Genomic DNA, 22,992 nt, shown 5'->3' on the forward strand with positions numbered 1-22,992 from the left:
GCCCACAGCACCTACCTGTTGATTCGTGGAAGTTCTTGTTGTTTATTATGATGCATTCGCCCACCTTCTCAAAAGCCATGTTATATTCATAATCAGGCTCTCGGTCCCGGGTGCGCCCGAGTGGGGCTGATTTCCCAGAGTCATTCTTCTTCTTCTTCCTGGGGAAATATATACGAAGCCAGTCAGGGGCTGCGGAAGAGGGCTGGAGAGATATGGCCTCACGCTTTTCCTGTCGGCAGGAAAAGGGTGCCCAAGGAAGCGGCAATATCCGTGACAAAAAGACCTGGGCCGACAGGTGCCTCTCTTTAATGATCTCATCGAAAAGGAACATGGGACTTAACTTCATTAGATATTAGAGAAATGCAAATTAAAATCTCAGTGTGACACCGGAACGACTGCCACGTGTTGGTGACCACATGCAGCAGCCGGAATCCTCACACACGGCAGGGGAGCGCCTCCTTGGTATTGATACATCCGTTGCAGAGGGCTGGCAGAAGTCTACGAACCCTGAACTTCAACCTATGCTATCCCAGCGCAGTTCCGCTCCTGCCTATGTATCCCCAAGGGAGCAAACACGTTCTCAGAGCCACGGCATCTGTAGCGATAGCCTCAAACAGGAAATAACCCAAATGTCCACTGACAGCAGCATGGAGAAACTGTTGAATATTCGTAGAGGGCAATCCCAGACAACAGAGAGAATGAACAGACCGTGACAGTGTGAAGCCCCGTGAACGAACCTCCCAGGAATGATCCCGAGTGGGAGAACCAAGATGCAGAAGGGCACCTGTCACAGTGTGCTCTATTTTTTTATAACATTCCAAAAACTCCTACCTGGTATTACTAGAAGTGGGGAGGTCGTTTTCCCAAAGGTGGGAGGGTTAGGGACTGGAAGGGACATTAGGGACTTTCTCAGATGTTGGTCACATTTTGTTCTTGACATGAGTGCTGGTTTTCCATGGTTGTGCCAGATAGTGCAAATCCATTAGTGTGTGCCCTTTTCTGTGTGGAGGTTATAACTGAATTATCCTTTATATCAGTGGTCCCCAGCCCCGGGCCGCGGACCAGTACCGGTCCTTGGGCCATTTGGTACCGGTCCACAGAGAAAGAATAAATAACTTACATTATTTCCTTTTTATTTATATTTAAGTCTGAACGATGTTTTATTTTTAAAAAATGACAAGATTCCCTCTGTTACATCTGTCTAAGACTCACTCTTGACGCTTGTCTCGGTCACATGATACATTTATCCGTCCCACCCTAAAGGCAGGACCGTGAAAATATTTTCTGACATTAAACCGGTCCGTGGCCCAAAAAAGGTTAGGGACCACTGCTATACATTATACGAGGAGGAGAGATGGAACAGCAATTTTAAAAAGACAGCAGGCCCCTTCCAATCTCCAGTTTGCCAAAAGTCTAACAAGTAAGCACTGAGGTCTGAACAGGGGCTGCCACCGAGGACAGAGGGGAAACAAAAGTCCAGCGTGAGGACAAAGCAGTCTTGCTAGTCATCCACTTGAATTTAAGTTCCGTGAAAGAAGAGATTTTATCTTGTAATCTGTTCTGAAAAACTGCGGAATCCCTAACACCTAAAACAATGCCTAAGTTGGTCAATACATATTTGTTTTTAATCTATAGGCCAATATCCCTTATGAATATAGGCGCAAAAAATCCCTAACAAAATATTACCAAGTCAAATCCAGCAACCTATAAACGGCATTCTACACCGTGACCTACTGTGATTTGGTGTAAGCTCCAAAAATCAGTTAATGTTGTCCATCAGATCAACAAAGGACAAACACCATATGATCAACTCAACCGATACAGAAGAAGTGTTTGAAAAAAAATTTCATCACCCTGTTACAATGAACATGCTGAGTCAACAAGGACGACAACGGAACTAACTCAACCTGAGAAGGGTACCTGTGAAAAACCACTGCATCAAACTTAACAATGAAAGGCTGGCGCTTCTGCCCGAGATCCTGGACACATCCCATAGCCCTGCTCTTGCCCGTTTTATTAAATGTTGTACAATAAGCACAAGAGCTTCTAGTCAGGGGAGCCCGGATTTAAAAAAAGAATGTGTTGTAAGAATGAAAGACTTGAGTCTCATTCCCTCATTTCTCGGATATGAAATCGGAAGCCCAGAGAGTGACCCAGGGTTGGCCAAGGTCACCAGCTCGTGATGGGCAAAGGGGGACCATCAGGCTTCCACGCCAGCGTCCTAGAGTCCGAAGCCCTTGAAGGTCTGTTAGAATGATCTGTCCACCATTCCGCCCCAGTGCCGCTCAAAAGCGGGAAGCAGCAACACGAAAGGGAAAGCTAAGCTTGTCACCCTGCAATTGCGGGTCCAAGGTACTGCGCTCTGCGTGGTCACCACACCGCATCTGCTGGGTCTCTCAGAACGTCTGAACGGACGTGGCCTTCTCCCGTGCCCCCTGCCGACCCTGGTCCAGATTATGGATTAGCTTGTAGGTCGAAACTTCAGACTCCTTGAAAGAGTTTTCAGCTTCAACATGACTTGATCTTCCACTTCTCTGAGGACAAATTTCTTCCACATCCTTTTATTTTTAAAGAAGTCTCCCGAGCCCTGTTCTAACCTACCCCTCCCTCTGTCTGTTGTCTGTCTGCAGGTGATGCTTGGTTCTCTTCACACTTCTTCTGGGCGTGGGGTCAGACAGAGCTCTGTGTCCCTCCACCCGTGTGACGGGGCCAGTGAGTCCCTGCCCTTCACAGAGCACCAGTGCCCTCTCCTGGAGGATGAAGCCTTCTGTGACTCACAAAATTAGAAAGGGGACTCTGTTGGAGTAGGCACTCTGTAGAGCAGGGGTCCCCAAACATTTTACACAGGGGGCCAGTTCACTGTCCCTTAGACCGTAGGAGGGCCAGACTATAAAAAAAATAACTATGAACAAATCCCTATGCACACTGCACATATCTTATTTTAAAGTAAAAAACAAAACGGGAACAAATACAATATTTAAAATAAAAAACAAATAAATTTAAGTCAAGAAACTGACCAGTATTTCAATGGGAACTATGGGCCTGCTTTTGGCTAATGAGATGGTCAATGTGCTCCTTTCATTGACGACCAATGAAAGAGGTGTTCCTTCCGAAGTGCAGCAGGGGCCAGATAAATGGCCTCAAGAGGGCCACATTTGGCCCGCGGGCCTTAGTTTGGGGACCCCTGCTGTAGAGCCCTCCCCGCCCCCCAGGCCTCCAAAAAAACTTCTCAGAGAAGTCACGGATCAGCAAATCAAGTTTCCGGACTATTCGAGTCCACGCCATGTGGGAAGGGGTAGGAAGGACGTCCTTATTGCTGCCCTGTCAATGACCCAGCTAGCAACAGTGTCCTTTGCGCACAATCAAGTATCTGTGCACAGCCTTTCAGGGCACACTCTGAGGCAGGAGGAGAGGGCGGGGTCACACCCAGGTAGAGGCTGTAATAGCCACAGGCCACGTTAGCCGGTGCGCACTATGGGCTGTAATAGCCACAGGCCACGTTCGCCGGTGCGCACTAGGGGCTGTAATAGCAGCAGGCCACGTTAGCCGGTGCGCACTAGGGGCTGGGATCTTATTAAACACTCCCCTGCGTTTTCTCACTGACGCCTGACAGGTCGGGAAGGTCGTTTACAGACCCTAAGAAGAGTGACACCGAGTCAGGCAGGCTGGATGGCACAGTGTATGCACTAAAGCCCTTTCAGAGATAAAATTCTACTGTTCATCTTCGTCAACATGGGTTAATTTAAGACAAATTGTGCCACGATATCCGAGTAATAAACAAGATGTGATTTCTTTGAAGCAGCCCCTTAGTGCATCCTCAGTGGTGAACAAAACAAGCCAGTGAGCACCTTTTATAAGAAAAACAGGCTTGGATATACCATATTTCCCCATGTATAAGATGCTCCCATGTATAAGACACACCTTAATTTGGGGCCCAAAATTTGAAAAAAAATGTTATATATAGTTATTAAACTCAAGTCTCATTCATCATAAAATCCACACAACTCCTCATCACTGTCAGAACTCCCATCCATTAGCTTGTCTTCATCTGTGTCTGATGACGAACCACTGTCTTCAACAACGAACGCAAAAACAAGTGCGAAAAAGTGGGAAATGTAAGTAAAAATTCTACAACCGCTGTATAAGATGCACCCAGTTTTTAGACTCCAAATTTCTGAAAAATGGATGCATGTTATATATATATGGGGAAATACAGTAAGTTACATGGGAAAAATTAAACAAAAGGGACTCCGCTTCTATCAGAATAGAATTTGGAAAATTAACTTTTTTCTTTCTTTTTTTAAGGAACACATTAGGGCAATAAAGATTAAACAGTTTACAGAAACTACTTTCCATGGTTATAAAAAGTACCTTGAAGTTGAATATGAAATGTGATTCTTGGTGAATATCTCGAAAGGGAAGGAAGGAAAAGTTGCCTTACTTTTACTTTTATCCTGTCCCTGCCCTGAACTCTGATTTGGTAAAATGAACTAACTGGTAATTTCTGCTTCCTCTTTTTGGATCTGAGTCAGTCAATATTAATTTTTCCTTCTAACCAAAATAGCTTTATTTTTTTTTTAAACTCAGGTTTTCCCAGACCATGGTGTGTATTAGAGAGTGATGATCAATTCACTCCCATTGACGCCCTCACCCTAAGAGGCACTGGCCCTGGGAAAACTCCATCTGTAGCTAAACTTGGGGGGACCAGGCCCTGACGGCCAGTCAATCAGATTAAAGCATGTACCTGTAGAGACAAATAAGAGGAGGAAATAATTGTCAAGAAAAGGCAACAGGAAGAAAGCAAGAGGGGAAAAACAAGTGGACTGAAGTCCAGTGCCTGCACCCTCACTCTGTAACAGAGTCCAGAATGCGAGGCGTTGGGGCACCCTGCTGGGGATCATCCCTCTCTCACCCTCTCTTTCCTTCAACACTCCTGTTCTGAGAACTGTGCTATCCCTTCCATCGGGCCGACTCTTGTTGCCAGACAGCAGCAGAGGTGTGCATTAACACGGCCTCACGTTCAGGAAGGGGCGGATCTCTGGGACGCAGCTCTTTCAGGGCAGCCTCTGGCTGCTGATTCCGCAGGAACACCGACCAGACAATGGTTTCTTGTCGCTTAAGCGTTTCTTTTGGGTGTGACATCTAACACGATTTGGAAATGCTTCTGGACTGACCAGTTTTCTTCCTTCCTCTTCCCCTTGCCTCTCTCGTGTCCGGTTCTGAACCTTAATAGCAGCCCTTCATTAAAAGGCCTGCTGGCAGACACACGTTTATTCTGTTAGCCCCTCACTCCCATCATGACCAGCGGCACAGGGACGACGATGCGGTTCAGTCCCTACTTCCTGCTTGGACCAGAGAGGGCAGGGTCTTTAATCAAAGCCGCAGAGTATCGTTGACAAGAAGGAGGAAGCTCTCTGTCCTGGTGTGGGACGATTTCCAGGAAGTACTGTTAAGCATGGAATAACAAAAGGGCAGAACGAGAACAAGATGCTACCTTTTGGGGGGAAAAAAAACGAAGGGGAATTAAATATTTTTATAAGTTTTCATTTTCATACAGAATCTCTTGAAGGATGATATGATGGATAAATCCGTGTATTCCAAGGCTGGACTGTTGAGGTTGAAAACCCTGCCCCACCACAAAGCTGAGCGATGGCGGGCAAGTTACTTAACCTCTCTGAGCCTTAGATTCCTCATTCGTCCAGAGGACAAAAGTACAGTGTCTGTTACAGAGCCTGTAAACAAGCTAATATGCACAGAGTACTTAGATCGTGTGTAGCATGGACTGCGTGGTAAGTAAATGTTATTATTATTACTGGGGTTATTATTGTACATCATTAAGAATGGGTGTGTCTGTGTTACGGGGGAAAGGAGCAGGAGAGCAGGAAAGAATGGGAATAATAATTTGCAATGTATGCCTGTTAGTATATGTGAATAATTATTCAAAAGACGGAAATGAAATGACTATTACTAGTTAAAAGTCACTTGCTGCAAGTGGATTTCAAGATAGGACCTATTTTGAAGATTACTGGGCTTTTGTGCTAGTTATTGGAAGGGGTCCCTAGACACTTCATTTTCTTCCTTCCCACAGTGGTTTTACCCACCTCCCTGGCCTTTTAAATTTCTTTGTCTTCTCTGTATCGATCATAACAACAATAGTAATACATTTATATTAAGCACCTTCTTGAGATGACTTACCACTTTACATGTAGCTCATGGAATCCACGCCTCTGAGCCCCATTTCATAGAATATTAAATTAGCTTGTCCACGATCACAGAGCTAGACAGGGGTAGAGGCCAGGTTTATTCCGTGGCTGAACACCAAGCCCCCTGGTCTCAGAGCCTCTGGCCTTGTCTTAGACCCATAGAATCAGCATGTCGGGGCAGGCCTGGGTGTTTTCCTAGAGAGGCTCACACCCTCTGAAGTCTGAGAGGCTCCGCACTAACCCGTCTGCCTGCTGGCATGGGCGTCCTGGCTCTAACCTGGCATTGCTGTCTCTACTCTCATTTCACGTCCCCCCGCTACTTCTACAGCCCAAGAAAGCAGAGGTCCTGCCTGCCATTCCCACTCCCAGGCAGGGCAGAGGGCACCAGCTCGCCCTACCCTATCAAGCACCACTCTCCACGTGGGTGCCGCCTTTGGGCCCCTGGTTCTCGGCCAGAAGGTCAAACAAGATGTGCCCTGGAAGGCACGCACTGTGGAAGGCGCCCCTGGGTAGCAGCCAGGTGTATTTCAGGCCATGTGTGAGATTTATGACTCCCCATGAAACCTACAAGGTCTCCCGTGGAGATGAACATTAAACTGAAGTTGCCCACACAACCAACATGCTTCCAGGAAACGCCACTCCGCCTGCAAGGCCAGCCTCATTCTCCTTGGTTTATACAAAGCGGGTGAGTGCCCTGCATGGCCGCGGTGGAGCCGTAACTCACTATCAGAACAGTCAGGGGAGGAAAGCAGTGTGATCCCCATGGCAGCGGCTCAGAAAGAGTTACCGTCTGTCTGGAAATCAACTGGCAGAGCCAAGCAGATCATCGGATAAACACCTGCTACCGACAGAAGCAACGGACTCCCAAGCTCCAAAGAGACTGTGCTAATTAATCAGCCAACGGCAGAAAGGCGGCAACAGTCCACAGATCCGTGGGACGGGTTCTCCCAGGGGGAGGGGGAACGAGAAGGGGGTAGTAAGAAGCTTTCGAAAATCCAGATTAGAAACGTCTTCAGCTGGCATCATCCCCCACAGATAAGGTTTTCTAAAAGCGGCTGTCGCCCCACTTTCCTCTAAGGCCTTCCTGCAGAAGAGGCTGGACCCCGTGAGAACACAGACCCCAACAGGTGCGCGTGCTGAGTGCCTTTCGAGTCCGGATCAATGGACAACCAGCCTTTCCCCTAGATCTGACAAACGTGACAAATGCTACAAATGGCGGGGGAAGCGCTTCGGCGTTCCCTAAGTCACTAGGCACAAGTATCACTAATGTTGGTGCCGTGCTCTACGCTTTGCCAAGTCTGTCGGCGATCACCATCCCGTTTATTCCGCAGACTCTAGAGGAGACACTGGAAAGACACAGCAAATGAAAGCTGGCCAGGTGTTTTTAAGCCAGGTGCTGTCCCTTCTACCTCCTCCTGCCCCCCCCCCCCATCATCCTTTTGCTAATTCTCTGCTGATAAACCTGCTCTTGACCTTGTCTTTTTTTAACATCGTGAAGACCCTGAAGATTATCACGTGGAGAAGAAACACGGGGCCCTTGTTCTGAAACCTGCTGTTAAGCGCAACACTGACAATAAACCAGACCCGTGAATTAAAAGTTCCAAATCCTCTTAAAGGCTCCCGTGTTCCACAATTGGCTACAGATTTTAAGAAGTAAACCTGGCCAGGAAACCACTGTGTTTAGGGCCAGGTCAGCAAGCCTGCAACAGCTCCGAGAGCCTGGTAGAATGGTGGAGTGCATTCCGTTCAGGGCGTGCGAACACGCAATGGCCAGGTCGTGCGCAGAAGCGCCGCTGGTTCACCACGATGCTTCCTAAAGCCCCTCTCTGGCTCTTGGTGTTGTATTTCCTCACCCAAGTGGGCGAGGACCATAACCTTCATTTCCCAGATGCGTTCAAATAGGTTCAAATCTCTGCTAGAAGCACAGATAATGCCTACATCGATGATCAGGAAAGAACGGGATTATTTTAACTTCTTAGTAGACAGCCATTTTTTTTTCTTTTTTCAAGCCTCAAATTACATAGTGTGAGGTCATTTTGACAGAGTCAAGAGGCAAATAATTACAACCCAAACTCAGATGGTTATTTATATAAAAAAGACCTCCTACCAGAAAACATGAGCGGATATAAACAGTCGGCGTTATGTTACAGAGAGCGAAAAATCACAGAAAGTACACGATGAACTTTCGTGAGTCACTCTGGGACCCAGTGCAATTTTCCCCACCGCCGGAGTGGATAAGCACAGATTTTATCCTCTTCACATCCCCGGCGGGCTGGAACCGTGAATTATACCTTTCTATATTTGGAAGGGACTAACTGTAAGCATGCAGAGCGGCTGCTGATTTGTTTTCTCCCCGAACAGGGTTCCCAGAGGCTGTAGCTGAGCACAGACATTCATCAGCATGAAAGTAAACACACCCGCCGGCACACACTACCCCTCCGGGCCGTTTCATTCGGAACGGGGTTCTGGTTTTCGTAGCTGCTTTGTCTAAATATTTCTGGGATGATTCATTCATGGTTTCAGCACTTCAACAGAGGGCATCCCCAACCGTCCTGACATACCTCGCACAGAGCAAGGCCGGGAGGAAGGGAAGGGGGTAAGGCCGTACCTCGTGTCTCCGTCCGAAGGCACCCCGCTTGGCATCAGAACGAGGTGTTGCCCGGCGATGACAGGCAGCGAGTTGCCCTCTTCTCTGTAATAATAAAAGCTCAGCATGCTTGGAGCGCAGCAGGAGACAGAAGGCTGGCGCGGCGCGGGCCCTAAAGGCCTGGGACTGAATCAGCACTGAGCCGCTCGCTGGAGCTTTCCACAGGACCATTCACAGCGGGGCTGGGCAGGTCACACTGGCCTCCCGCTGCTCTGCTGACCGGCAGAAATGCCCAGCTCCACAGGGCGGCATCCTCCCACCCAGCGACAAAGAGACTTCCTGAGTGCATGAAGTCCAGAGGAAAAAAGACCCACGTTGCCACCAAGACGCAGCCAGCAGCACCATCTGTTAGACTTAGAGAAAAAGCTGGAAGCAGTAAGGGGAACGGCTGGGCCAGGGGCCGAGAATTAGGAGAATGAAATTCTGCACAGCCACTGAAAGTGATGACCACGCTGGCCGCCCATCGAAGGGCCCCATCCACAAAAGGGGGCAAAGCAGCCCAGGCCGGAATATCACAAAATCCGTGAAATGATATGTAAGCAAATGAACAGAAACAGGAAGTGCGTTTGTGGTGAACCAGTTGAGACCCACTCGGTAATTTTTTTCTTTCTGAAGGTACTCAAGGTGGTCCTACAAACAAAAGACTGGAGAGGTATACTTTCAGTTTCCAAATGAGACACATCAATGCTGTTCAATGGTCCTGAATAGAGTAGAGGCCCCGGGAGTTCCTACAGTTTCCCATCTCACCCCTCCCCATGCACAGCGGAAAACGTGAACGCACAAACACCACACACTCAGTAAGCACACGACTCAGCAAAGCTTTGCTCAATTTCCTGGTGCTGGGGACACAGGCAGAGAAAGGTGTGAAGCGGATGAAGTAGATTTATAGCACCTGCTGCCCCGGGCCAACCTCCTCATCCTTTCCAGCCTCGGGTCTGCGGCTAAGGCAGAGAACTGGCTCTGCACTTTCCTCTCTGAAACTCCACTGGCCTAAATACTCTGGGAAACAGTCAGTTTAAAACAGGCTGGGGGGCCCTGGGCGGATGGCTCGATTGGCTTCAGTGTCGCCCTGAAGCACACAGGTTGCCGGTTCGATCCCCGGTCAGGGCACCTACAGGAACAGACCAATGTTCTTATCTTTCTCTTTCTTTTCTTCTTTCTCTAAAATTAGTAAATAAGAAATAGAATAAAATAGACTAGGGGGGAAAACAGAGTCTCTCCCCTAAACTTACCCTTCCACATTTCCCTCCTCAACCCCCAAAAAGGAACAGAGACCCCAGACAATAAAAATCGACAAAGGACTTAAAATAAATCATCCAGGGGAACTAAAAGACTCCATTCTCTTTAAATAGCCTAAAACAGAGTGGAAGACGCAGTGAGGTCTGTATGACTGCCCAGGCCCCAGAACGCAGAACAGCACACAGCCGTCCTTCTTACACAAACACCTCCCCATCCTTGTCTGCCATCTGAGCAGTGTGCACACCCACCGTAGCAGAGGCCTGCCGGGCAGAGGGCCGTCAAGGTCCAGCAACAAGCTCCTGAACGTGCAAGGGCCACTGTGCACACTGTGACCACGTGTTCCCTTGAGAAGCAACAAGCCTCACTTTCGAGGTGCTTTTTCTATTCCTAGATTTAATTCTATCCTGAGTGCTTTACAATTTCTATTACTACAAAAACCTTCTCATTTACCCCCTTCCTCCCTTTGTCTTTTAACCTTAGAGCTTAGTTTTTCCTGCTCTAGAAGAGCCAGGACCTAAAATAGCTGGTGGTATGCTATACATTTTGTACATTTATCCAGCCTCAGTTCTCGACCTGGTCGGTGACTGTTTCAGAGGCGTGGCGGGCTGGTCCGGAAACGTGCCCTCGGCCTTCTTTATGAGAAAGCCCACTGCTACGGGCTCTGTGGGGACCGCTGTCCGTAAACCCTCCCTCCACTGGTGTGAAGCAGAAAGGGAGCAGTTTCAGTGAAGAATTAAATGCGCTGACCCACTCGGGTAGAAGAAAAAACCGCTCTGCTGGTGGAACAGTTCGATGCCCCTGAAGTTGTGGGTGGTGGTGGGGACACTGGACTCTAAGGTAGGTAGGCCTGGGTCCCTGTCCTAGTCCTGCTGGGTGACTCTGGGTAGCGTGCTCCACCTCTCTGGTCTTAACTTTCCTTCATCGTTGCAGAAGGAAAGAGAGTAAATCACCTTTTAAGGAGTTTTCCGATTTTAACATTTAGGATGCTAGGATGTCTTCCTTAGCGGGTAGTTCAGCAGGCAGATACCACAATCCAGTGGCTGGGTGTTCCCACCCCTACTCCGCAGATAAGGAAACAACGCTCAGAAAGGTCGAAGGACTTGCTATCGCCCCTCAGCAGGTGCGTGGGAGGCAGGGCAGGATCCGAACCTGCATGCCCAGCTCCACGCCACCACTGCCGTCATGGAAGTGGCTTCGTCACTGCTGCAAACACAGCACTAAAAGCTTTATCACCCAGTACATACAAATTTGGGAGACAGGCACCCAGTACTCTGGAGCCGGATATGAAGGCTTCCTTTACTAGAAAGTAATCCCCTGGCTTTGTTCTAACGTTCTTTTCCCCTTAGGGGTCCAGACCTGGCCTTTTTCAATCAACGCGTGTGATTGAATGGTTTTCACTTAACTTGGAACACATTTTTTGGAACAAGCAAAGGTCTGCTTTCTTTGTTTTGTTTTTTTCTCTTCCCCCTCCAATTCCAAAGCACTGCTTCTTCTAAAACACTTTATTCTTCCCTCTGCAAAATGAAAAACCAGGCCACCTGAGTCTTTCTAATAATTACAAATAAATAAATAAATTTTCTTAATAGGGATCTGTTTACATTGTAACACTCACTGGGGGAGAGACCCAAGTTGCCATCCCAAGAGAGAAGAGTTAAGACCTAGAGGCATTTATTAAACACACTCCGGGAGAACAGAGGTCAGACTTCCAGGATGACATGCAGGGGAAAGCTCACGTGATCTGAGCCAGGGCTTGGAAAACAGACAAAACGGGGAGTTTCTCAAGTCCTGAGAACGAGCCTTTCCTCCTGCCGTCTTCACTCAGGAGCCAGCAGCATAAACAAACCCCGGGGCAGAGCCACACCCCTGGGGAAACAGGAGACTGAAATGTTTGCTACTTTTTTTTTCTTCTTTTAAGTTCCCTTTAATACTGACCTTGAGCAGAGCTCAGAGGGGAATCTGATTTCACAGCCGACAGGTTCCTGAGCGAGGCCATCTTCCAGCATGCGGGGCAGCACAGCCAGGGCCTGCGTTTTTGCCTGCAAAGGCTCCCACTGCTGGCGGTAGGACCAAACTCACCCCATCCCAGGGGCCTCCGCCACTTTCCCAGAACCTATGCCATGTGCTCCCAGCTCCAGCAGGCCCTGCTGGCGCCCTGATAACCCACTGCTTCTCCCTGACAACTCAAGTCACACTGCTCCTTCCTGTCCCGAGCCCCCCACTCTGTACCCTACAATCCAGCAATTAGCTATTTTGGGGGATTAACTCTTAGACACTCAATGAGACCTTGAGTTTATATCAGAGGCAGGGGCCATATCGTCAATTTGGGTGGCAGGTAACCTGTGCTGGGTGCTCGGGTCACCTTTACATCAGAGGGAGCCCTCCTCAAGTTCACAGATGACGTAGGCTTTGTTCCACAAACCAGGGCTCATAATGAAGGTAGACTGTGCACAGAATGTATTTCTTCTAAGTCATTAAAAATAAAAGTCCAACACTTGACTAATTTTAAATTAATACCTTGGATCGCTTTCCTCTGTGGTTTTATGAGTTTTCCAAATTTCCTCCATAATCAGAAAATTAGAAAACAAGGTTAATAAATTTTTGTTTTTAAATGGAAGTAAAGAACAGTCAGGGTGGATTACCCCACAAGGAATGGAATGAAACGGTGCTGTGGTGCCATCTAGTGGCGGCGAGACGAAAAACGCCGACAGGAGTGAGGGCTTGGGAGTAGGGCCAGCGAGTGCAACACCCGTCAGGCTTTGGGGAGAAAAGGCGGCTTCTTTCTGTTTCCCAGAATCCTTGAGGTTTGCGGGGCAGGGTGGGTGGGCAGTCTGTCCTCAATTAGAGTTAAGTGGGGTGTTACTGTCCCCTCCACTGCCTTACAGTAAGTCCTGTAGGGAATTCTTGAGAAAGGAGGATCCTGGGATGGGCTGGGGGTGGGGCGTGCCACCAGCTGCAGAGAGCGCGGGGAGTAACCAGCGATGCTGCCACGAGCTGCATCCACGTGTGCCACGCGCGATACAAAGTGCCCCGCACGCAGCACACAGGACAACGGGAGGGGCTGCCGCACCTTCCAGATTTGCAGGAAACAACCCACTCTGACACCATATTCAGGTCACCTCAATGAGTTCAATTCAAGAGGATAAACAGTCCCGGTTAGAGGCCTTAAGGCACAAGGGTTCCAGTGCGGTGTCGATGGGACAGGTGTGAGAATGGACATGCGCTCTCTGCGGCGAATCACACCGTTCTGACCCACGGTCTCACCCCTTTACAGATGACGTCTCTGACACCACCCGCGTCTCTCACGAGGTCTCTGTCAGCAACGCAGAGAAGGGAAGGTGGCCAATGTGGGCACATCTTTGCACCCCTATTTTCTAGCAAGAGAGCTTAGCAGTTCCTAGATGACTTCAACCACCCCTGTGGTCCCATGCCCCTTTCCTCATCGACCCCCCTTCAGCTTCTCCTACTTGGTTAACACCCTGTGGTCTCTGCCCCCGGGCACCTCCCAAGTCTGCCTGTCCCCATCCACCTGCCGGGACCCGCTCCCATCTGCAGAACTGTGACAAGCTCTGCATTCTCCCCGTTACAGCGTGCATGTTCCCGTCTGTGTGTGCGCACGTGTGTAATGGACCGAGTCACTAAGACCCCTCAGTGACTTCTCCAACTTTAGGATTGATCCCAAGTCCTCAACGGGACCTGCAGACAAGCCCTTCCGAAATGTGGCCTCTGCCCATTTCCCCATCTCCGCTCTGCCTTCCTCCACACCCACATTCCTGCCAGCTAGAACGGTCCCAGATCTCAGGACCCCTTCCCCTCCACCCACCAGCCCCTCCCCATCAAGTCTCAGCACACAGACCACACGTCCAGGGGGCCTTCTGTGACCCGCAAGCCCAGGCCGGGTACCTGTCTGAACTGGACTTCTCCAGCACCCTGCCCGGCCTCTTCCTAGACCCTCACAGCTCAACCACCTGCTCTATGTCTGCCTTCCCTACAAGAACGCGAGCATCCGAAGGCAGGGGGCCTGTGGACCTTATTCACAGCTGTAGCCCAGAGCCCAACACAGAGCCTGGCATGTAAGGGCAGCAGGAGAGAAGGCTGATTGAAAGCTCAATCTGAGAGGTAGGTGTACGCAGGTTCAAATCCTGGCTATGCCACTAACCAACTGTGGGACCGGGGGCAAGGGGCTTAACCTCACTGTCACTCTTTAATCCTCTGAGTAGTACGAAAGTTCATGTACGTCCTCGTGCCTCCTGACCATCCAGAGTATGATCGTAACAAAAATTTTTATTTTAAAAATGTGTAAGGCAACATTAAAAAGAGGCAAATGTATGTTCTTATTTCCATAAATTGGTTATCAAACAAACATGATTTTAAGTTAATAAAACTGGAACTAATTTCATTTTTTGAAAAAACAAAACAAAAAACTCACTCCCAGAGGTCAGCAAGCATGAAAAAAACTCACTACTCAAAGAGTTAAATATTTAATGAATGAATGAAACAATAACTTTATGACCAAAAATGGCATCTCATGTGGCTAATTTTTAAAGCCAGTAATACTTTCCTAGATGAAAGAAACTTTCACCTTACTGAAGTAGAACACAGAAGGAAAAAGCTAAAAATATTAAAGGTACTTAACAAATCCCGATTGCATTTTATTCCAATTGACTGCCTCCTTTGTAGACAGCCAGTGTAGCACGGGTAATGAACGAGTCAGCCTGGTGAAGGCAGAGAAAATAGCATTTCACTATCAGGAAGGGTGTCGCTCAGGATTGTTTAATAATTCAAACCATGCCTACCAGTTCATGCAAATGAAATAAGCAGTTCAGAAAAGGGAATTTAACTTAAGTATTTTGCAAGGATGCTTACTGCTTATTTTGACAATATAAAGTTTGATGTCAACATCAACCACGCTATGAAAAAGGTATAGTGGACCAGAATATAAAACTTATCCAGAATTATTTACCTTTCCAAAGGACTTAAGAGGGAGAGACACCCATACCACAGACCACATCTATTTTCACAAAACGATGGGCTTTTAAGGCAGAGGTCTTCAAACAGGGTGCTCGAAGACTTGCCAAGGGGCCAGACACAGACAGTTTTGAGGCAATTAATTACCAAAACCTCAACTTCTGTTTGTATTTTTTTCTAAAACTGTCTGGGTCAGATACCACCATCCCCTTCCCAGTCTCTCATCCCCTATTGCATAAAAGCAGCAGCCTTGGCCCTGGCCGGTTGGCTCAGCGGTAAAGCATCGGCCTGGCGTGCGGGGGACCCGGGTTCGATTCCCGGCCAGGGCACATAGGAGAAGCGCCCATTTGCTTCTCCACCCCCCCCCCTCCTTCCTCTCTGTCTCTCTCTTCCCCTCCTGCAGCCAGGGCACCATTGGAGAAAGATGGCCCGGGCGCTGGGGATGGCTCCTTGGCCTCTGCCCCAGGCGCTAGAGTGGCTCTGGTCGTGGCAGAGCGTCGCCCCTGGTGGGCGTGCCGGGTGAATCCTGGTCGGGCGCATGCGGGAGTCTGTCTGACTGTCTCTCCCCGTTTCCAGCTTCAGAAAAAAAAAAAAGAAAAAAAAAGCAGCAGCCTTCTCTCCCACCCTGAACCTTAGATGATGTCAAAATCCCCACGTCATCTAACAAAGGGACAATTCAAATATCAGCACGTCTCCTTGATCAGGCACTGTGGTGAGCTCCCTACTTACACAGGAGTCTGATGAGGGTGTAGGATGGCATTAGAAATGGGCTCTTTGGGGGCACACTGGGCTGACCCAAATTCAGTCATATATTAAAAAATATATAGACAGTAGAATGGAATGGGAGTGATACGACTCTTGTATCATAGCTTTGTCTCTTTCAACCCTTGATTATTCCCAAAGACAGTATCATTGTTGAGCTCAAGTCCTGCAAGAGTAAACACTGATTCAAGGAGGTAAACACCACACTGGGTTTTCTGCCCTTTCCTCCCACTTTTCCTCCCCAACATCCATCCATCCATCCATCCACTCACCCACCCACACATCCATCTATCCGTCCATCCATCCATCCAAGAATTAGAATTCATTCCATCCACCCATCCATCCACCCACCCACCCATTGATCCGGGATTTAGAATTCAGAAACAAGATGGTTGTCACAGGGATTCCCAATAACACATTTATTGAATGGAAAAAAATATCAGCCCTTTACTGATTGAAAGCAAGTCTGGCATGGCTGGCTGGTTTGATGAGAACTGGCTTTGTCACCTAGATTCCACAGCAGACATTTTCCATACATGTATGGGCTACATTTGTAGCACCAAGGTCTTAACAAAAAATACTTTTAAAAGCATACATAATGCTCACAAGAATTAGGGGATATTTTAAAATGAAGATGAAGCGATAAAATATCCCCTAATTTTTGTGAGCAGTGTAGTTTAAAAGCATACCCCCTCCCAAAGGATACTAACAAATGTCTGTTAATGCTATTTTAATTATCTTACCTCTGTTAGAGTATTTGGGTTAAACAAGTTGCCTCTCGGTAAAAAAGAACAGGTTTCATTAACTGCTATTGGAGAAGTTTGAGAAGGCCTCTATGGTGTGGGTCCCAGAAACTGGAAATGAAGATGTCTCTAAGGACTGAATAACAATTCTTTGAAAGTCAGGTAATTTCCAATTTTTAATTTTCAATACAATTGAGAAGGACTTCTTGGGTTGTCTATTTTAGGCACTGATCTGGGAAGGAATTCAAAGAATTAAGTGATATTATTATACCAGAACTCTTGCTAGCCCATGTATTTAATCATGGTTTCTCAGAGCTTTTATCTCTAAAAATAAAATAAAAAAATAGGAAAAAGAGGTGATACTAAACTCTTTCTAGCAATAAGTATGTATTATTTGTCCACTATTCATTAGCTAACTTTTTTTTTCATTAGCTAATTTTAAAGGCCAAGCCATCCCATGATAAGTCAGTTTCCATTTAATAATTACTTCGCTGATTACTGATTTAAAAATGTTGATGAATAATATGGGTTCTACAGAAAGTAGCCTCACAGGGTGACCTGATCATGGATTCCAAACTCGGCAGGTTATGGTGGGTAGTCATGCCCCTGGCCTATAACTTCTTTTTTGTTTTTAATAATTTTTAATTTTTTAATTATAATTGCTATACCATATTATATTTACTTTCAAGTGTATAACATAGTTATTAGACATTCATATAACTCATGAAGAGATCACCCTGATAAGGCTAGAACCCACCTGGCACCATGCACAGTTATTACAATAATATTGATTATATCCTATATCCCCTAGAGTCGACCAGTGATTTTCACCCTTTTTATACTTGGGGACCGGTGAAAATAGCAGAATTATTCTGGGGACTGCCAAGGCAGAAATGACCCTGAGCATAAGCGAATTTGACTAAGATCATTGGGTCTATAATCTTCATACAACGTCAGGGTGGTGAACTGGCAGACCAGCACGAAAACTTCCTGCGGACTGGCCCGCGACCCTGAGGGTGAAAAACACTGCACGCTGTCCTTCCACCCCCATGACCTTTTTTGGAACTGGCAGTTTGCACATTTTAACCCCTCTCCCCTTTTTCACTCATTCCCCCAACACCTCTCGCATATGGCAACCATCAAAATGTTCTCCGTACCTGTGGAGTTTGTTTCAAGCGGTTTTTTGTTTTGTTTTTTTAGATTCCACATGTAAGTGATATCATATGGTATTTGTCTTTGTCTGACTTACTTCACTCAACACAGCACCCTCTGGGTCCATCCAGGTTATTGCAGATGGCAAGCTTTCATTCTTTTCTATGGCTAAGAAAGACTCCACTGTATCTATGTACCACATCTTCTTCATCCATTTGTCTACCCACGGACACTTGCGTTGCTTCCTTATCTTGGCTATTGTAAATAAAGCTGCAAATGAACGTGGAATGCATATGTCTTTTTTTTTTTTTTTTTTGTATTTTTCTGAAGCTGGAAACGGGGAGAGACAGTCAGACAGACTCCCGCATGCGCCCGACCGGGATCCACCCGGCACGCCCACCATGGGGTGACGCTCTGCCCACCAGGGGGCGATGCTCTGCCCATCCTGGGCGTCGCCATGTTGCGACCAGAGCCACTCTAGCGCCTGAGGCAGAGGCCACAGAGCCATCCCCAGCGCTCGGGCCATCTTTGCTCCAATGGAGCCTTGGCTGCGGGAGGGGAAGAGAGAGACAGAGAGGAAAGCGCGGCAGAGGGGTGGAGAAGCAAATGGGCGCTTCTCCTATGTGCCCTGGCCAGGAATCGAACCCGGGTCCTCCGCACGCTAGGCCGACGCTCTACCGCTGAGCCAACCGGCCAGGGCCCGCATATGTCTTTTTGAATTAATGTTTTGGGTTTCTTCGTATCCCAGCAGTGGAATTGCTGGGTCATTGTTTTAAAGTCTATTTCATCTGGTGTCAGTATTGCGACCTCAACTTTTTTCACTTCCGTTTGTATGAAATGTCTTTGCCCATCACTTTACTTTCCATCTGTGTGTCTTTTCACTATGAAGTGAGTCTCCTGCAGACAACGCAGGGGTGGGGCTTCTTTATCCATGCAGCCATACTATCTTTTGATTGCAGCATCTAATCTATCTACATTTAAAGTAATTATTGATGAGTATGTACTTATTGCCATCTTTTTTATTTATTTATATATTTTTACTTATTCTTTTTTTTTTTTTTAGAGAGGAGAGGGAGAGACAGAGAAAGAGAGAGACAGAGGAGACAGAGAGAGAGAAGGGGGGAGGAGTTGGAAGCATCAACTCCCATATGTGCCTTGACCAGGCAAGCCCAGGGATTCGAACTGGTGACCTCAGCATTTCCAGGTCGATGCTTTATCCACTGCGCCACCACAGGTCAGGCCTATTGCCATCTTATTATTCATATTTTCTTCCTCTTAAAAAAGACCCTTCCATATTTCTTGTAATACTGGTTTGGTAGTGATGAACTCTTAGCTTTTTCTTGTCTGGGAAGCTCTTTTATATGTCCTTTGATTCTAAAGTGATAGCTGTGCTGAGTAGAGTAATCTTGGTTGTAGGTCCTTGCTTTTCATCTCTTTAAATACAGTGTGTCAGTAAAGTCATGGTGCACTTTTGACTGGTCACAGGAAAGCAACAAAAGACGATAAAAATGTGAAATCTGCACCAAATAAAAGGAAAACCCTCCCAGTTTCTGTAGGATGATGTGGCAGCATGTGCGCATGCGCAGATGATGACATAACACCGTGTAGACAGTGGAGCAGCCCACAGCCATGCCAGTCGAGATGTGGACGGTACAGAGGAAAGTTCAGTGTGTTCTGTGGCTCGCTAAATTCGAATCTGTGACCAAAGTGCAACGTGAATATCGGCGCGTTAATAACGAAGTGCCACCACATAGGAATAACATTACTGGGTGGGATAAGCAGTTGAAGGAAACCGGCAGTTTGGTGGAGAAACCCCGTTCTGGTAGGCCATCAGTCAGTGAGGAGTCTGTAGAGGCTATACGGGATAGCTACCTAAGGAGCCCTAAAAAATCTGTGTGTGAGCCCACATTGAACTGCACTGCATAAGAATGAAACTGGGAGAGTTTTCCTCTTATTTGGTGCAGATTTCACATTTCTATCGTCTTTTGTTGATTTCCTGTGACCGGTCAAAAGTGTACCATGACTTTACGGACACACTGTATTTCGTGCTAATCCCATCTGGCCTGCAAGGTTTCTGCTGAGATATCAGCTGACAGTCTTATGGGTACTCTGTTGTGGGTAACTGGCTTTTTCTCTTGCAGCTTTTAAGATTCCCTCTTTGTCTTTAACCTTTGGTGTTTTAATTATAATGTGTCTTGGTGAGGGCCTCTTTGGGTTCATCTTGTCTGAGGCTCTCTGTGCTTCCTGGACTTGTATTTCTATTTCCTTGGCCAGGTTAGGGAACTTTTACATCATATTTCTTCAGATAGGTTTTCAATTCCTTGCTCTCTCTCTTCTCCTTCTGTTACCCCTAAGAGGCAAATATTGGTACACTGCATGTTGTCCCAGAAGCTCCTTAAATGATCCTCATTTTTTTGGGATTCTTTTGTGTGTGTTTGCTGTTCTGATTGGGTGTTTTCTGCTACCTTGTCTTCCAAGTCAATCCTCTGCTTCATCTGATCTACTGTTGGTTCCCTCTAATGTAGTCTTCCTTTCAGTTACTGTATTCTTCATTTCAGTTCATGTATTCTTCATTTCTGACTGGTCCTTTTTTATGTTTTCTATTTCCATTTTTATGTTGCCTATCTCTTCCTTAAATTTCTCACCAAGTTCATCAGTTCTTTCCCTAAGTTCACTGAGCATCCTGCTAACCAGTGTTTTGAACTCCACATTGGGTTGATTGCTTGTCTCTATTTTGTTTAGCTTTTTCTGGACCTTTGTTGTTGTTTCATTTGAGATGTGTGTCTCCACATTTTTGCTGCTTCTTTGTGTTTCTTTCTATCCATCAGGTAGAGTTCGCTACGTCCTTCAGTCTTGCTAGAGTGACCTTACATAGTAGGTGTCCTGTGGGGCCCAGAGGATCCGAGTCTCCCTGGTCACCTGAGCCAGCTACTCCAGGGGTGTCCCTTGTGTGGGTTGTGCATGTCCTCCTGTTGTGGACAGGACCACCCCTCAGGCTGACTGGCTGTGGCCACAGCAGGTGAGCTGTTGTGCGGGGGCCTGACCACAGCGCAGATTTGCTCCAGCAAAGCTCTGGTGCCTGCTGAGTCTACCCTTTGGGTGTGCTGTATGGGGGGCTAACTGGGTGATGCTTTGGTGGGGTTGAAGCCAACTACTGGGTGTACTGGCTCTGGGGCCTTTTTGGAGGTGCTCTGGTGCAGGCCAAGGTCAGCTGAAGTCCGTGCCCAGCCTGGAGCCACCTAGTAGGAGCTACAAAGTTATCTGTGGTTGGTAGCTGCCTGTGCTGGGTTTGTAGGCACCTGAGAGAGGCTCTGCTACTCACTGAGGCTAGCTGCCACTCGTGCTGAATTTGGGGCCACTTGGCAAGAGGTACAGGGCACACCGAAGCCAGATACTGCTTCTTTGGGGTTGGTGGACTTCTCAGAGGCTTTTTTTTTTTTGTATTTTTCTGAAGCTGGAAACGGGGAGAGACAGTCAGACAGACTCCCGCATGCGCCCGACCGGGATCCACCCGGCACGCCCACCAGGGGCGACGCTCTGCCCACCAGGGGGCGATGCTCTGCCCCTCCGGGACGTCGCTCTGCGGCCACCAGAGCCACTCTAGCGCCTGGGGCAGAGGCCAAGGAGCCATCCCCAGCGCCCGGGCCATCTTTGCTCCAATGGAGCCTTGGATGCAGGAGGGGAAGAGAGAGACAGAGAGGAAGGGGGGGATGGAGAAGCAAATGGGCGCTTCTCCTATGTGCCCTGGCCGGGAATCGAACACGGGTCCCCCGCACGCCAGGCCGACGCTCTACTGCTGAGCCAACCGGCCAGGGCCTTCTCAGAGGCTTTTAAGGAAGTCCTCAGCCCAGGCTCAGGCCAGCTGCTTGGGAGGAAAACCTGCTGAAAGAAGTTCTGGCCTGTGAGTGATCTGGATGGGGTGGGGTCTCTGGGAATCCCCAGGGTAGGCGGAGAGTCAGCCTGCTTAACGGAGACTCAGACGTGCCGGCTGGGTTGGGGAGGTCTCAACAAAGGAATGTGGGTGCCGGCGCCCCCAGAGCGCTGCCCCTCCAGCCCTCATTCTGAAACCAGACAAGTCACTTCCTCCCCATATATCTGTGGGGCTTTTCGAGCTTCTGCCCCTACTCTGGAGCTCAGAGTGAGTATTTGTGTGCGAATGAGTCTATATGTGGGCCCTTTACAAGGACACTCTGGACTCCAGAAGCTCTCTGTCTCACCCAAATAGAGTCCCCGCTGATTTTCACAACCAGATGTGTGGGGACTCCTCTCCCTGCATTGATGTTCCAGGCTGGGGAGCCCTGGGTCGGGTGGGGACCCCTTCCCCTCAGTGGGGACCTTGCGGCCAAGATGTCCATTCTGACTCAACCACCACAGGCGGATGTGGGATCAGCCCGTTCTGTGTCTCTGCCCCTCCTACCGGTCTCAACATGGCTTCTTCTTTATATCCTTAGTTTATAAGACTTCTGTTCAGCTTGATTTCAGGTGGTTCTGAATGATGACCGTTCCGTAGTTCAGTTGTAATTGTGATGTGGTCAAGGGAGTCTCCGAGTACTGTGTTTACCTGTTTCGCCATCTTGACCAGAAGTCTCCAAGCCTATAACTTCTTCAGTGAAAGGTTCTAAGCCAGCCCTGTGTTGCTCTTGTGCATCTAGGTTAACACACCTCTGAAATGCCAGAAATAATGCCCCATCAAGAGAGCATGAAATCTTGTCCTCTGTCCTGTAATCTGATCCTTGCCTTTTCGCCCACCTCCACGTATTTCCTTCTTTAACTTCAAATGCATAAAAGAAGCTGCGAAACTGTTATTCTTCAGGGTATCTGAGATCTTGCTCCTTGGCTGGTTTCAGTCTGCCTCAAATAAAATTATAAAAAGTTCGCCTGGCCTGTGGAATACTGAGGTTGCTGGTTAGAAACCCTGGGCTTGCTCAGTCAAGGCACATACAAGACGCAATTACTACGAGTTGATGCTTCCTGCCTCCCCCCCCCCCCCCGCCTTCTTTCCTTTTGTATAAAAACGTAAAATGAAATAAAATAAAAAAAAATTCTCTACAGGTTTGGATGTTTCTTAATACAAACATAAAATGAAATAAAAAAAAAATTCTCTACAGGTTTGGATGTTTCTTAATACTAATGACTTATCAACATTTATTTGTTTAGATCAACTGTGAATTAATAGCTCAAACAGTAACTTAATCTAGGAGAGGAGGAATTCATAGTATGGATTTAGATTCCATTGTATATATTTAAAGGAATGATTTTAAACATCAGTATTTACAACACA

General features: G+C 47.6%; 1 protein-coding gene across 3 annotated transcripts in view; it reads right to left on the bottom strand.

Moving 5' to 3' along the window:
- CASP7 (caspase 7) overlaps positions 1-22,992 on the bottom strand; it is a 37,214-nt gene that overhangs the window by 7,242 nt on the left and 6,980 nt on the right. For 2 of the 3 annotated variants that reach the window (XR_010747648.1, XM_066355240.1), the window contains exon 1: positions 16-165. Coding sequence is in view for 2 of the 3 variants with exons in the window: in XM_066355240.1 (XP_066211337.1) it covers positions 16-79 (64 nt within the window). In the remaining variant the exon portion in view is untranslated. Of the gene's footprint in view, positions 1-15; positions 166-22,992 lie in introns of those variants that run through there. The other variant, XM_066355241.1, reaches the window with a different exon arrangement.

This window comes from Saccopteryx leptura, chromosome 13, assembly GCF_036850995.1.
Source record: "Saccopteryx leptura isolate mSacLep1 chromosome 13, mSacLep1_pri_phased_curated, whole genome shotgun sequence".
In the NCBI taxonomy this organism is placed as follows: Eukaryota; Metazoa; Chordata; class Mammalia; order Chiroptera; family Emballonuridae; genus Saccopteryx; species Saccopteryx leptura.